A 13,646-nucleotide genomic window follows, 5' to 3' on the forward strand; every position below is an offset into this window, starting at 1 on the left:
TACCCTTTACCGAAGATTTGTCTTCTCGTAACAAATTCTTTGATTGTTAAAGACAGATTCAACATAAAAACCGTACCTCTAATACGATTCAATATTAATTGTTTATTCACTGTGTGATGCTATTAAGCACCTTGTTAAAAAAATTATTTTTGTTCTAAAACCAGATTAGACTAAAAAGCTCCCTGTATTATTTGTTCATTTGTAACTACTGAACAATATAAATGTCAATGTTATTCATACTGCAGTGCCATTCATACTGCAATGAACAAACATTGTCAATGCTATTCATACTGCAATGAACAAACATTGTCAATGCTATTCATACTGCAATGCTATTCATACTGCAATGAACAAACATTGTCAATGCTATTCATACTGCAATGCTATTCATACTGCAATGAACAAACATTGTCAATGCTATTCATACTGCAAGAAAGGAATTAAAATTACCACATAAAAAGAAGATAAAATAAAAGCATATGTTGACTACATATGGCTATTTATATATTTTAAACAAATAGACCAGAGAAAAAGCATTGGATCCGGTTTTCATCTTTTGTGATATATGTAATACTGCCCTCTAGTGTCAAACTGAGAGAATTTCATATTCAGCATTTCAGTCTTGTTGTTTTTGATAGCTTCTGTATACAATATTCATGTTTGCCTTACATTTATTATGGTAAGACTGTTGGAGGAATCCAGAGAACATGATTAATACCTGAAAAGATATTGCTTGTCGCCCTCAAACTCTAAAAGCCTTTCTATATTTCAGTAAATGGCCAGATCTACATTGTGACCAAAAACCCAACCTGTTGGACCCAGACAGACACACTTCAAACTAGAAAGAAGTTGACAAGCATGTCAACTGATAATTCTACAGATTTTATTCAATTCTATAGAAGTACAGGCAGTAATATTTATTTGTGTCGTTTTTGTAAATGAATACAGTTGTAAAGACAGACAACGATCATCAGAAGTTTAAGACTCGACACACACATAATATTGTAACGTCAACAAAGATCTTGCGCTACAGATGGCAATGAAACACAGCAGTTGGTGGTTAAGCTCGCGTCATGAAGTGAAGCCAGATTTGGCAGGTCAGGTAAATGTGTTGAATCCTGACTGATTGTGTAACGGAATGCCTTCAGTCCCTCGAAACTCGGCGGCGATTTCATCAAACGTGCGCCCTTTTGTCTCAGGGAGCCGCAGGAATGTGTAGCTCAGACCCAGAAGGGCTACGATCATGAAGAGGAGGTAGACGTAGGCACCACATACTTTCTGCACAAGGAAATATAAGAGAATTTGCATTTTTGTATGAGTAAATAAGTGTACGGAGTAATGAGCAGAGCAAGGGGATCATACCAGCAACGGTGGAAAAAGCAGAGCCAGCAGGAACTTGCCACCAAAATTGAGCATGCTGGTGAATGCCATGGCGATGGGTCTGGCTGGCTGGTCAAACAGTTCGGCACCAATAAACCAAGAGATTGGACCAGGCCCAACCTCATAGGCCGAGATCAGGGTAAATACCAGAAGGACTTGCAGACTGCAAAGAGCTGGGGCAGTGTGCTGAATGGGCAAATAGTCAGGAATTGAGAAAATTAAGTAAAAACAGGCCAATGAAATGCAGGCTACTGTACATACACTAAGAGTAATTTTGTATATGTACGATGCTACGGCTTAAAAATTCTCCATCCATTTACCAGTCTTCCAATCATTTATGCAGTGCAGGATCACAATGTAAAAATAATTTTTAAATTAATTAATATTGTGGCATCATTGAAATAGGTTAAATTAGGTTGTTTTGAATCCCAGGCTTATAATTCATCGATTTTTCACTTGCTCTTACCATTAATGTATCTGTGATGGTCATCAAAAGGTTACATATTGCTAAAGACAGGAAACCGATTAGTAGGAGTTTCCTGCGACCCGCCCTCTCCACTAGAAAGAACTTGAGAAAATAAATAGTGATCAGACTCCTGCTTCGCAAACTCACAATGGCTTTTCAATCGAATTGACTCCAGCAATCGCTCAGAAGTTCCGTACAGTGAAGAAATGTCACAATTGGTCAAATTTCTTAAAAGAAAACTCACCGCAACAACAGTGAAAGTAACATTGACAGCCCCCACCCCCAGAGTCAGGTATTTGGGCTTCTCAAAGCCTGACCTGGAAAACATCTTGGTGGAGTAATTTATGATCTGAAACAGGCGAAAAACAAAGGTTAATGAAGCTGGTGTAAAAATGACTTAATCGTTTTTAATGCGCTTAATCCCAAAGGCACATTCAATTACTAAGATTTTAAGAGAAGTTGCAATATTACAAATAACAAATTCTTTACATTCCTTAAATGCTTATTTTCATGAGTTTTGCATTAATGTTCGTTAATGTAATGTCAACACTGTGTCATGCTAGGAAATCAGGGTCAGGGTCTGAATGCTTTTCTCTTAATGTTTTACGAGAATTTTCTCCAGATATGTAAAAGAAAATCATAAAATGCTAAAACTCTTACAGTATCATATATACCACTGCATCAGTGTAAAACAACATTAAATACGTTTCTTCTTTTTACTTATAAGTACAGAAACATAAGCAAACATACTGTATGCAGCATATAAACAGTAAAAATATAATATTACATTATGCAGAAATTAAGAATATTGAAATAAATAAAGCAGGACAGAGGCGTGACTATAGCGAGTTAATAAGATTCCTCGTAGCGTTATCTATTCTACGCCATTTCGGTTTTGTCACTGACCGCATTGAACCCGGAAAGTTGGCTGCCCAGATTAACAATCAGAACAATGAAGATTGGCTGTTTGTAACTGTGCTTAACGAAGAATTCTCCTATTGTAACTCTTGACTGGGCGTGACAGGCCTCCTCTTTAATTTCCATTAATTCATTCTGCACCTTGTATGTACTTCTTCTCAGTCGGCACAGGGCTGAAATAAAGGTCAAAGGTCACTGTCAGGCATTTTACTTCCTTAATTGTTTCCTTCATAGGTTACAATGAATACCAGGCACGGTTCCATATTCAGGATTTTTCGCAAGAGTATCACTCACAGGTGTTCAGGCACCAGGCCAGATTAGTTCTCCAACTTTGGTCCCCGTAGTTCTAACTCACCTGCCTCCGCTTGCTCCTCCTTTCCACAGTTAATAAGGAGGTAGCGAGGGCTTTCAGGACAGAAAGGCAGTGCTAGAAACTGCAGCAGTGCAGGGATGAGGGACAGTGAAAACATCAAGGCCCAGTACTTTTCTGTGCCCAGCACTGTATCCAAGCCCACGACCTACGATATGTGATGTAAAGAGCTTAGTCAGGCACTCAGGTATTTTCATGCTAAAATGAGATTTACAGTCTGCAGTTTACTTGAATAATCTCACCATTCCCAGAAAAATGCCAGAGGCGAAGGAAACCTGGTTGAGTGTTGCGAAGGCCCCACGCAGTTCAGTGGGGGACACCTCCTGGATGTAGAGGGGGTTGAGGCTCATAACCAGGCCACAGAACAGGCCGAACACTAGGCGGCCTGCAATGAGCACCTCGAAGGATTCAGTGGCCTTGGATATGATCATGAGGCAGGCGCCCAGCACAGACAGCGAATTGGCTATCAGGATGGAGTCACGCCTGGATTGGTCAGATGGGGAACAGACAGGGATTCTAGCCAATCAGATGGACTTTACTGCTCAGCATTCACAGTGTGTCATCATTTAGGTAAGGGGCCATTAGGAAATTCTTTTCAATCAGTCTTAAATGCAGAATGGTTCTGTCTGATGAAGGTGAGATTTAGAGAAATCCGGTTCAAAAGTTTCCAAGTGAGATATATGTTATGCAGAAACAGACAAATTTAAATATTTATCATAATATACTGTATTTATGCAAATGAAAATGTTGAATGTTGATAAATCGTCAACCAATCTGGAGACCTCACCTGCCAAAGGTATCGGCCAATCCTTTGACTCCCAGTGAGCCCAGCAAAGCTCCGAAATCCTTAATGCTGACCGAAAGCGACCAGAGAATGGTCAGGCTGTCGTCTTGCAGAAACTTGTTATGGCGAGACCTCCAGGTCACATTGAAAAACTCCTGAATTATCTTGAATGAAAAAAGAAATTCTTAGCTATGTTTTCCATTGTATGCCACTGTTATTGGGTCCTCGCGATGCACTCAGATTGACTGTACTTACATCACTGGAGAAGTGCCTGTATTGACGAGGAATACATACTGCAGAAATGCTGGGTTTCCTTACCTTGGCTGGGGCATTGACATTACCAGTGTGGTATCCAATCTGGAGAGAACCCAATACCGCTGCCCCAATGGACATCAGAAGCATTCGTGTCATGGGGCTCTGAGCCTAAACCAGAAAAAGTCAAAACATTTATCACATGATAGTTAATTCCACACATTTCTCTACAAGTACTAATAGTGAATGTCGGATATTCTACTTGGCAAACATTCTTCAGGTAAAGAAGATGCACTGACCTTCTTTATATCCATTAATTTTGTGGGAAGGGAAATAACTTCCTGAGAAAAAAATGATTGGTTACATGGCGCTTGAACATAAGACTTCCTATTGGTGAGGTGTCATGGAGGCTTACAGAAATTCATGGCTATTTATGACCAATGCCCATGACTATGGCATTCACAAAGTCTTGTGAAAAAGTCTTACACAGGTAGTGGTTTAAGGCTATTTGTCTGGGTAGTAAATGTACTCTGGAACAAAAACAATTTAATTCATCTGTTCTCTAGGAAGATACTGAGATGGGTGGCTAGTTGAACAGCCATTCTATGAATTTATTAAATTTATTAAATTAAAGTGAGGTACTGATTTGTAAAAGAAAAAAGGGTTTGGTAGCAGTCAAGTCAAAAAATGCATTGGAGTACTGGCTGTAAATACTGGGGCGATTTCACAAGAGATTCTGAGATATCTAAGCTGTCGCACTTTGACATACATAATATCATGCTTTTACTCCAGCATGAAGATCATCTAAACATCACTTTTCTTTGACTAAAACTTTTGCAGTGTATATCAGAAAACTGCACACTTTTACACATCTAGTCCTTACATGAGGTGGTAACTAACAGATTAAATCCAACCAAATAAAACCCATAAGCGGAAGCACTTAATTTAAATATTATTTTTAAATGCATTTAAAAACAACATGCTTTATGTAACAAATGCATTATGCCTTATGTGTCATTGCTATTGTTTTAGGGCTCCAAACAGACTTAGTTGCAGGATCCCTTAGGTTTTTATCATTATCATTATTATTATTATTATTAGCTGTTATGTGTATATTAAAAGGGTACTGATGAAATTAACAATATTTATTACCTGATGATATTTTCCAGTGGTCTGTGTCCCAAAGTGACTTATGTCTGTCTTTCTGTAAAGAAATCAGCATCAATTCAATGTCTGTTATTTTATCGCTGTGTCTTTGCGTCTGTTGACATTTGAAGACATGACTAGAGGCATTGCATTGATGTAATAGACACAGGAAGACATAACATTAAATTTGTCACATTAAGGTTACCAACCTTTAAGTATGCGGGTATTTCTTGATTCTGTGGAGAGTCTTTCGGTTATTGCGGTTTTTTTGTATGTCCAGCCGGTCTCTGCCAGATTTGTTTGTGCCGTTTCCATCCATAGGTCTCAGCGTCCACCCAATCCTACACGGTCTGGCCCAGTGCGATAACGTTTGACCCACACTCCCCCTGGCCTCAGACCAAAATCCCAGGTCTCCCACTCCTGTTCTCCGCAGCTTCAGTCCTATAGCAGAGGTGACAAAGTTGCACCTGCCTGGCGAATTTGAAACTAGTCTGGAAAAAATGGCCGCAATGGGTCAAAGTTCTCATTACAAGAAAAGACAATCAGCTGCTCTGTTTTCCTGTCTGGATGAGCTTCTTATGTGACATTGTGTCTTTAATTAGAAAATATTTGAGTTCACTACATAGACAGGGGCAAGTCACAGGTATGCTTACTGTTAATTGCTTGGGTTCCACTTGCCAAGGTATCTATTGTTTACAGGTATATTACATTAAACAGAATGTCACACAGCACTGATAAGAAGAACTCTTTCCTTTCGGCCTGAACACTCAATATTTAACAAAAGGCAACAGAACATTACAGGATCAATCCTGTCTCTCCATATGACTTTGGAAAACTTACATAGCCAACCTTCCAGGGCAGTGGGTGAGGTGATAGGAAACAGTTAAAATTGACTCTGGATTGTTCATGTCCAACCCCTCGCATCCAAATGTCACAATTCATAGATACATAGTTTAACTAGCGAATAGAAATTTTAAAAACAGCCAAAATACAGAGTATGTATTTTGTTTTATTGCTTTAAATTTAATATAAACATAAAACTGTCACTGTTGAATAAAATCAAGCTTTCTTTTTTTGGTTTTAGTCTACACTCACAGGTGGTACTTTCTTTGACTTGGTAACCCTGAATAAATTGCAACTGGTATTAAGAATGTTCGATACAGTGATGCGAGGAGAAGTTGGAGGGACACCGTGTGCTGTTAGCATGGGATTGATGAGTAATGTGTGCTATTGATGGACATTTTAACGTTATAAAACTTCTCTGTCAAACCCCTTTACAGTATGATCACCATTAAACTGCTAAGAACTGATACATTTCATGCATAATAGAAAAGGTTCTTTCAGTTTAAAGGGTTCTGTCAAAAATATGATTTTGAGACGTTTAGCTTTATATCTACATGCACTTGCATTGTTAAAATTTCAGAAACAAAGACAATATTTTTTGGACAATATTTTTAGGACAATATTTTTAGAGCATCAGCTGGAATAGTAAACTAATACTGGCTGGCAGTTTTTATTATTTATATTAAATAAGTCAGCACTAACTTTCAGCCTTTGATGCGATACTCTGATGTGTTGTCAGGTTAATGCCAGTTAAAGCTTGTTAAGTTAAAGCTTGTCTCCAGAACCACTTTAAGTTTGACGAGTTGCACATGCAGAGATTCCTTTCTGCACACCACTGTGGCACTAAGCTGTCATTTTTACACTTGTGGCTGTTCTGTGACCATTAACACGCCTGGCCATTCTCCTCTCATGTTTTTCAGCCACAAAAAGTCCACTTACTGTATGTGTTTTCATTTATTGTACTATAATCTGCAAAATTATGGTAGACATGCAGGCTTTTTCTGAAATAGTTTAACCACTGGGACTGATATCAACAATTATGCCATGTTTAAAATAACTCAGATTACACATCTTCTAATGTTTAGCCACACAGTAACTGAGCACCTTGAAGCTCTTTGTGTGATATATTTTCAGTGCTCACAGGAAGACTTGGGTCACATGCTCAATTCTGTAAAAATGTTGCAAATGTATTGGCTTCATAACAAAAATTGTTGTGGCAATTGTTGTTCCCTTCTGATAAGACATTGCTATTGTACCTTGTGCCCTTCAGTAACTTTTTGATAAGTGTAGTTTTTTGCTATTTGCTTATGTAGTTACAACAAGCTCTTTCATTGATAAAGTAACAATATCTTCATTCTTATTGAGTTTGGATGCATTGTACAGTGATACCTTGGAACACAAACTTAAATTGTTCCAGAAGGCTCGTAGAGTTGCGACTTGGTCAAGGTCCAAGTCAAATTTCCCTATAAGAAATACCGTGATGTAAATGAATTTAATCTGTTCCATACCCCCAAATGATTGCCTATTTAAACCCACAGAAGTGGACAAAAAACAAAAAACATCTCAGAAATAACTTTCTTTAATGACATCCCTTATTGTTTATTCCATCTTTAACAAATCAGACTTTGCTTTTGATTATTGATTCAGTTGAATATTTTTTATAATTAAACAAATGAAAATGGCAGGGAGAATAAAAGATGGACGGATTTAATATTTACAGGCATCACCTTTTGCAGGAATCACTGCCAACAAGCGATCTCTGTACTTCGCAGTGAGGTGTCTGCAATTGCCAACAAGTAGTTTGGCCCACACTTCCTGAGCAAACTGCACAAGCTGCCTCAGGTTTGAAGGGTAGCATCTCCACACTGCAATTTTCAGATCTTTCCATAGATGTTCAATAGGATTAAGATCTGGGCTCATGGAGGGCCGTTTAAGAATAGTCCAATATTTTTTTCTCAGCCATTCTTGAGTGCTTTCAGCTGTATGTTTTGGGTCATGGCTCATGGAACGTTCTAGTTCAAATGCAACGTAAGCACTGCCACTGAAAAAAAAGCACATTCTAATCTAATCAAGCTAGTTTGCTAGTTTGGCAGGAGAGAAAGGTGGAAGAACTGGGAAGGTTGGACCACCACTGCTAACCAGAAGAGCGTCGGGCTGAAACTCTACATGGTCAAAAGTGTACACATACTTATAACAAACATTTTAGTCATGGCGGTTTTCGGCCTCCAATGATTCCTAGAATTGTTCTTTTTCTGTAGCAGAATGACTATACAACACACAATTTTATATACAAAAAAAAAATCACAAATTTGATACACAAGTCTGAATTTATTTGGTTTCTGAAACCGACACGGTCAAAATAATACATACAGAGTCAAAAATATATGTAGACCTACTTAGATCATTAATTTAGTGGTGCTCACAATCTTTTAACTTGGTATCAAGGCCTCTAAACGGACTGGTAGTGATCATGATGACTAGAGCTAGTAGAATTCATTACAAGGGTTGTTCTGAAAATGATCCGTGGATTAATTTGGCTAATAGGCAAGATGCCAGAAGTTGTTTTTAAATATATTAGTTACAACAGTGATTGGTATAGAAACTGAATGGATGGATGGATGGATATTTAAGCGTAATGTGGGAAGGACCAAGCAGAAACTCCAACAGTTAGTGCAGATGGCCACCAGAGGGCATAACAGTGCACCATCTTGAAGGACAAAATCATAAATCATGGAGGGGTTTCTCCAGTATTTACAATATACACTATACAGACAAAGTACTGGGACACTTGGCCATTACAGGAACTTTTATGACATCCCATTCTAAATATATAGGCATCAATATGGAGCTGGTTGCCCCTTCACCGCTATAACAGCTGCCACTCTTCTGGGAAGGCTTTCCACAAGGTTATGGAGTGTGTCTGTGGGAATTTCTGTCATTCATCCAGAAGAGCATTTCTGAGGTCAGGCACTGATGTTGGATGTGAAGGCCTGGATCACAATGTCCATTCTAGGTCATCCGAAAGGGGTTGGTTGGGGTTGAGATCAGGTGTGGTACAGTCAATATCTTCCACACCAAACTCACTCCAAGCAGACTAAGCTATGTCCGTCACTATGTCCGTTTAGAGGCCTTGATACCAAGTTAAAAGCATGTCTTTATGGACCTTGCTTTGTACACTAGGCCAGTCATGCTGGAACAGAAACAGGCCTTCCCCAAACTGCTCCTAAAAAGTTGTAAGCATAGAATTGTCCAAAATATCTTGGCATGCTGAAGCATTAAAACTTCCCTTCACTGGAACTAAGGGCCCTAGCCCAACCCCTGAAAAACAACCCCATACCATTATCCCTCCTCCACCACACTTTACAGTTGGCACAATGTAGTCAGGCAGGTAACGTTCTCCTGGCATCTGCCAAACCCAAATTCATCCATCAAACTTGCAGACAAAGACATGTGATTCGTCACTCCGCAGGACACCAGAGTCCAGTGGTGACAAGCTTCACACCAGTCCATCCAACGCTTAGTGATGTGCAGCTGCTCGGCCATGGAAGCCCATACCATGAAGCTCCTGGTGCACAGTTTTGTGCTGGAGTTAATGCCAGAGGAAGCTTGGAACTCTGCAGTTACTGAGTCAACAGAGCGTTGGCGACTTTTACTCACTATGCGCCTGAGCACTCGGTGACCCCGCTCTGTTACTTTACATGTTCTGCCACTTTGTGGCTGAGTTTCTGTTGTTCCTGAATGCTTCCACTTTGCAATAATACCACATACCACAGACCATGGAATATGTAGCAGGAAAGAAATTTCACAAAGTGACTTATTGCAAAAGTGGCATCCTATGACCGTACCAGACATGAATTCACTTAACTCTTCAGAATGACCCATTCTTTCACAAATGTTTGCAAACCTGACTGCATGATTAGATGCTTGATTTTATACAGCAGTGGCAATGGGCCTGAATGAAAAACCTGAATTCACCTGAATTCACTTATTAAGAGGTGTGTCCCAATACTTTTGTCCTTATAGTGTATTACCATCCAAATCCAAGTGCAAGTGAATTGTAATATACATTGTCATCTGGCCCAGGAGTTGTGTTTAGATGTAGCTTTTCGGTTATCTTACATTTTTGTTTTATTACTGTTAAAGGTCCGTTACAATACTGGAAGTTGACAAAACGATAGAAACACTTAGCATATATAAATATCAGAGAATTAATAAGGAATAAGGACACTAGTCTTGACTAAAACAGCTTCAGTCCTTCCATTAGTACTGTCATACTTCCAGAATGTAACAAAACCTGAGTATTACATAGGGGCATATTGGAAAATCTAATTCATTCAGAACTGGGGGAGGTGGAAATCCACATTGCACCCCCAACTTTCTGATAGGTTCAATAATGCCCATATCTGACAGAAAATGAAATCCATCTAATGACTGGAGAGGCCAAAGCATTTGGCTTCATCCTGATGATCATGAATTCACTCTTAAATGTGTTCCGCAGTGTGTTTCGGAACTTAACGAGGGACTAACGTTCGCACCGTAGGCTGCACATGATTCTGTGAAATGGCCTCATAATTCTTGGCCGTTAAACAACAATCCAGAGCAATCAGTCGGCCTGGCGGATCCCTAGAGATGGAAGCCACACTGCTACAGATTCTCCGACAAGGTTTAACAGTTGGAAATAGACTTTGTGGTGTCGGCATCCTTTGGCACAGTGCAAACATGAACCCGTACAAATGTGGGAAAGCATGTGAAAAATTGCCTATCAGACCATAATATCTCTGTCATCAGTAGTTCAGGGTTTGGGCTCATTAAATCAGGCTCTGTAGTAATTCCTACAACTATCTATGTACATAATTTATGCTGAGTGTCTGTATAGCTTCTTGCTGAGCTTTGACCACAGTTTCTCTTTGTAGGCGCAGATTGCTGTTTTACGCCTTCGTGATTTTTGAAAGCACAGCATATGGAATAATTTGGCGGTTTTCGTGAGCAATGCACCTGCAGATTGGGCACCAAAAATTTGCCACCTTTAAAATGCTATTAGTTTCCCCAATGTTGCTTTGAACGCTCAAATACCAAAGTGCTGATTAAGAGACCCCTTTTATACCCGACACATACTTCTAATTGGCATTCAGCCTAATATGACTCAACCTCTGTAGCTGCATGTCTGAGTTATGCTTCAAAGTTAAAGTCCTTTTTCATGTGGTTATTTTTTCCACCCCCTGCACTACTGCACACTTCCTTGAGATACGAGTTGCATTGCTGGTTTTCCGGTTCTAATTATGTATTACTACTGTACCATTTTTTTTTTGAGAAAAGAAACCACTCAAATGCACATATAAGTGTGCATTGAATTGCACAAAATTAGCGGTTAAACTGAATTGCCTTCTGTGTGTCAATAAAGACGCGGCATCCAGGCCCTGGAAGTTCCACTGCTGTTCTGCGCAGGCTATCATGCTATATGATTGACTCTAGTCTGCTGTTCTGTGGTTTTCGCTCATCTGGGATGATGTGTCCTGCAGAGCCAGGGGGCCAATTATACAGCAATAAACATCACCTCATACACGCGATTCAAAGGCTCCCAGGAGGCTGCGGTACTGGCGGCTTCCCTTAAATCTAATATGTGGGAACTTTGTTTGCTTTATATATTTTTTTCCCCCCTTGCTGAAGTCTTTAAGCAACTTTCCAGATTATGTTTTCACATTTAATATGCATGAATGGTAGTTAAAGGCAGCTCTAACAGAGGAAACTGAAATTACACATTTATGTATTAAGTAATTCAACCCAGATGCTGTTAAAAATTTAAAAGCTGGAAAATGTATAACGCAGCTTGAGAAGTGTATGTATACGCTAAAAAAAAGAAGACAGCAATGGGTGCTGGGTTATTGATTGACATTTATAGGCAGGAGTTACGAAAGCGCTAACTGAACTACATATACTGTATAGTACAGGGCAGATTTCAGCCCAGACAGGAGGCCAGTCTATGGCAAGGCATGTAGACACACTGTGGTCAGTTTAAAGGCAACAGCTAGCCAGTGGTGTTAGCATGTAGCTCAGCAGGCTAAGCCTCTGTGCCTGTGAACAGAAGGTTGTTGGTTCAAGCCTGTGGGCCCTTGAGCAAGGCCCTTAACTCCCAGCTCCAGGGGTACCACTACAGGTGGCTGCCCTTTACTGCCAAGCTTACTCTCACACCTACTTGTGTGTCATGGGGGAGCAAGATGAGGTATGTGGGAAGAGAATTTCCCCACAGGGATCAATAAAGTATCATCATTTCATGCTGTGTTTATAGGAGAAACCCTTGCAAAAGCCACACACAGCGAATAAATGGCCATAACTGTACAGGTATGAGGCAAAAGGGCAACCTACTGAACTGTCGTGCTGTCCTTCCAAGCCACTGCTGCTACAGGGAGGAAAAGGAACTCCTGCTTGGGCTGGAATTCTCGTCAGTCATGGGCTCTCATTGTTCCCAAGCACCCCTGGGGGTTTGTCAGTATGGTGCTATCGTGGGCCATCAAAGAACGTAAAGAGTAACAAAGGTTTCTTCTGCTGTCCAAAAAGTTACTGATACCTCGTTGGATAGCTAGATCAACCTCTCCTCTGGGGGACCTCAGCCATTCCATATATTTGTTTAATTTTACCACACCCTCACTTAATTATATTAATTAGTTTAAAAAATCAATTAGGTATAGGTTAACCAAACATAGTGTGCCGCTGGTTGAGTCTCCAGACACATGGGTATGTTGGATAGTTAGTGAAAATACTGGGGTGATTTGGAGAAGTTTTGAAATGGTTATGCTGACACACTATGACATACATAAAATTATAGTTCTACACCAACATAAAGATAATTTGCGCACAATTTTCTTTGGCACACTAAGATTCCTGGCTCCTTATTTTGCAGTAAAACAAAAGGTCCCATTGAATGTTTATGCACTTATTCTATTTTTTATATTATGCCTGAGGTAATGAACCGGCTGGTCATTATAAAAGATAAATTGTGCCATTCTAATATTTGCACAAATTAACAGTATTTAGTACAATTCGGGCATCAGTTATGAATATGTATGACTTTGCTCTCTTTTGTCTTTTAGTAACATATACTTGCGCACACACACACACACACACACACACACACACACACACACACACACACACACACACACAACAGCTCTCAGACACCTGCAGCTTTCTGCCTTCTTTCTCCAGCTGAATTCTCAATCGTGGTGTGCAGGCCTCCCTACTAAATAACCTCTGACATGAGAACCGTGGCCTCCTGGCAAGCGACCTTTGACCCCCACAACCAGACTATGAAGTAGCAGTGGTCTGCTCACAGGGAGAGAGCATCAGATGCAGATGGTGAACGCCCTCCAACCCTCGAGAAGCCATCAATAGTAACAGCTGCCTACATTATATTCCCTAATGGCTCCCATTATTATTGTTAATTGACGTTAAAAGAAAAACAATGAATGAAAAGAACACATTCCTAAAAA

The 13,646-nt window shown here is 39.8% G+C and overlaps 1 protein-coding gene across 1 annotated transcript; it reads right to left on the reverse strand.

Annotated features, from left to right (window-relative positions):
• Positions 1-863: 863 nt before the first annotated feature.
• Positions 864-5,762, reverse strand: LOC125707559 (solute carrier family 2, facilitated glucose transporter member 1). The gene is made up of 12 exons (XM_048974789.1): positions 5,526-5,762; positions 5,323-5,374; positions 4,470-4,511; positions 4,237-4,341; positions 3,922-4,082; positions 3,377-3,617; positions 3,120-3,282; positions 2,753-2,937; positions 2,091-2,195; positions 1,847-1,948; positions 1,363-1,566; positions 864-1,278 (listed from the first exon to the last, which is right to left on the reverse strand). Exons 3-12 carry the CDS (start codon positions 4,482-4,484, stop codon positions 1,099-1,101), a joined length of 1,461 nt encoding a protein of 486 aa, XP_048830746.1. The 5' UTR covers positions 4,485-4,511; positions 5,323-5,374; positions 5,526-5,762; the 3' UTR covers positions 864-1,098.
• Positions 5,763-13,646: the final 7,884 nt, after the last annotated feature.

The sequence above is a fragment of the Brienomyrus brachyistius genome, chromosome 14 (genome assembly GCF_023856365.1).
Source record: "Brienomyrus brachyistius isolate T26 chromosome 14, BBRACH_0.4, whole genome shotgun sequence".
Classification (NCBI taxonomy): domain Eukaryota; kingdom Metazoa; phylum Chordata; class Actinopteri; order Osteoglossiformes; family Mormyridae; genus Brienomyrus; species Brienomyrus brachyistius.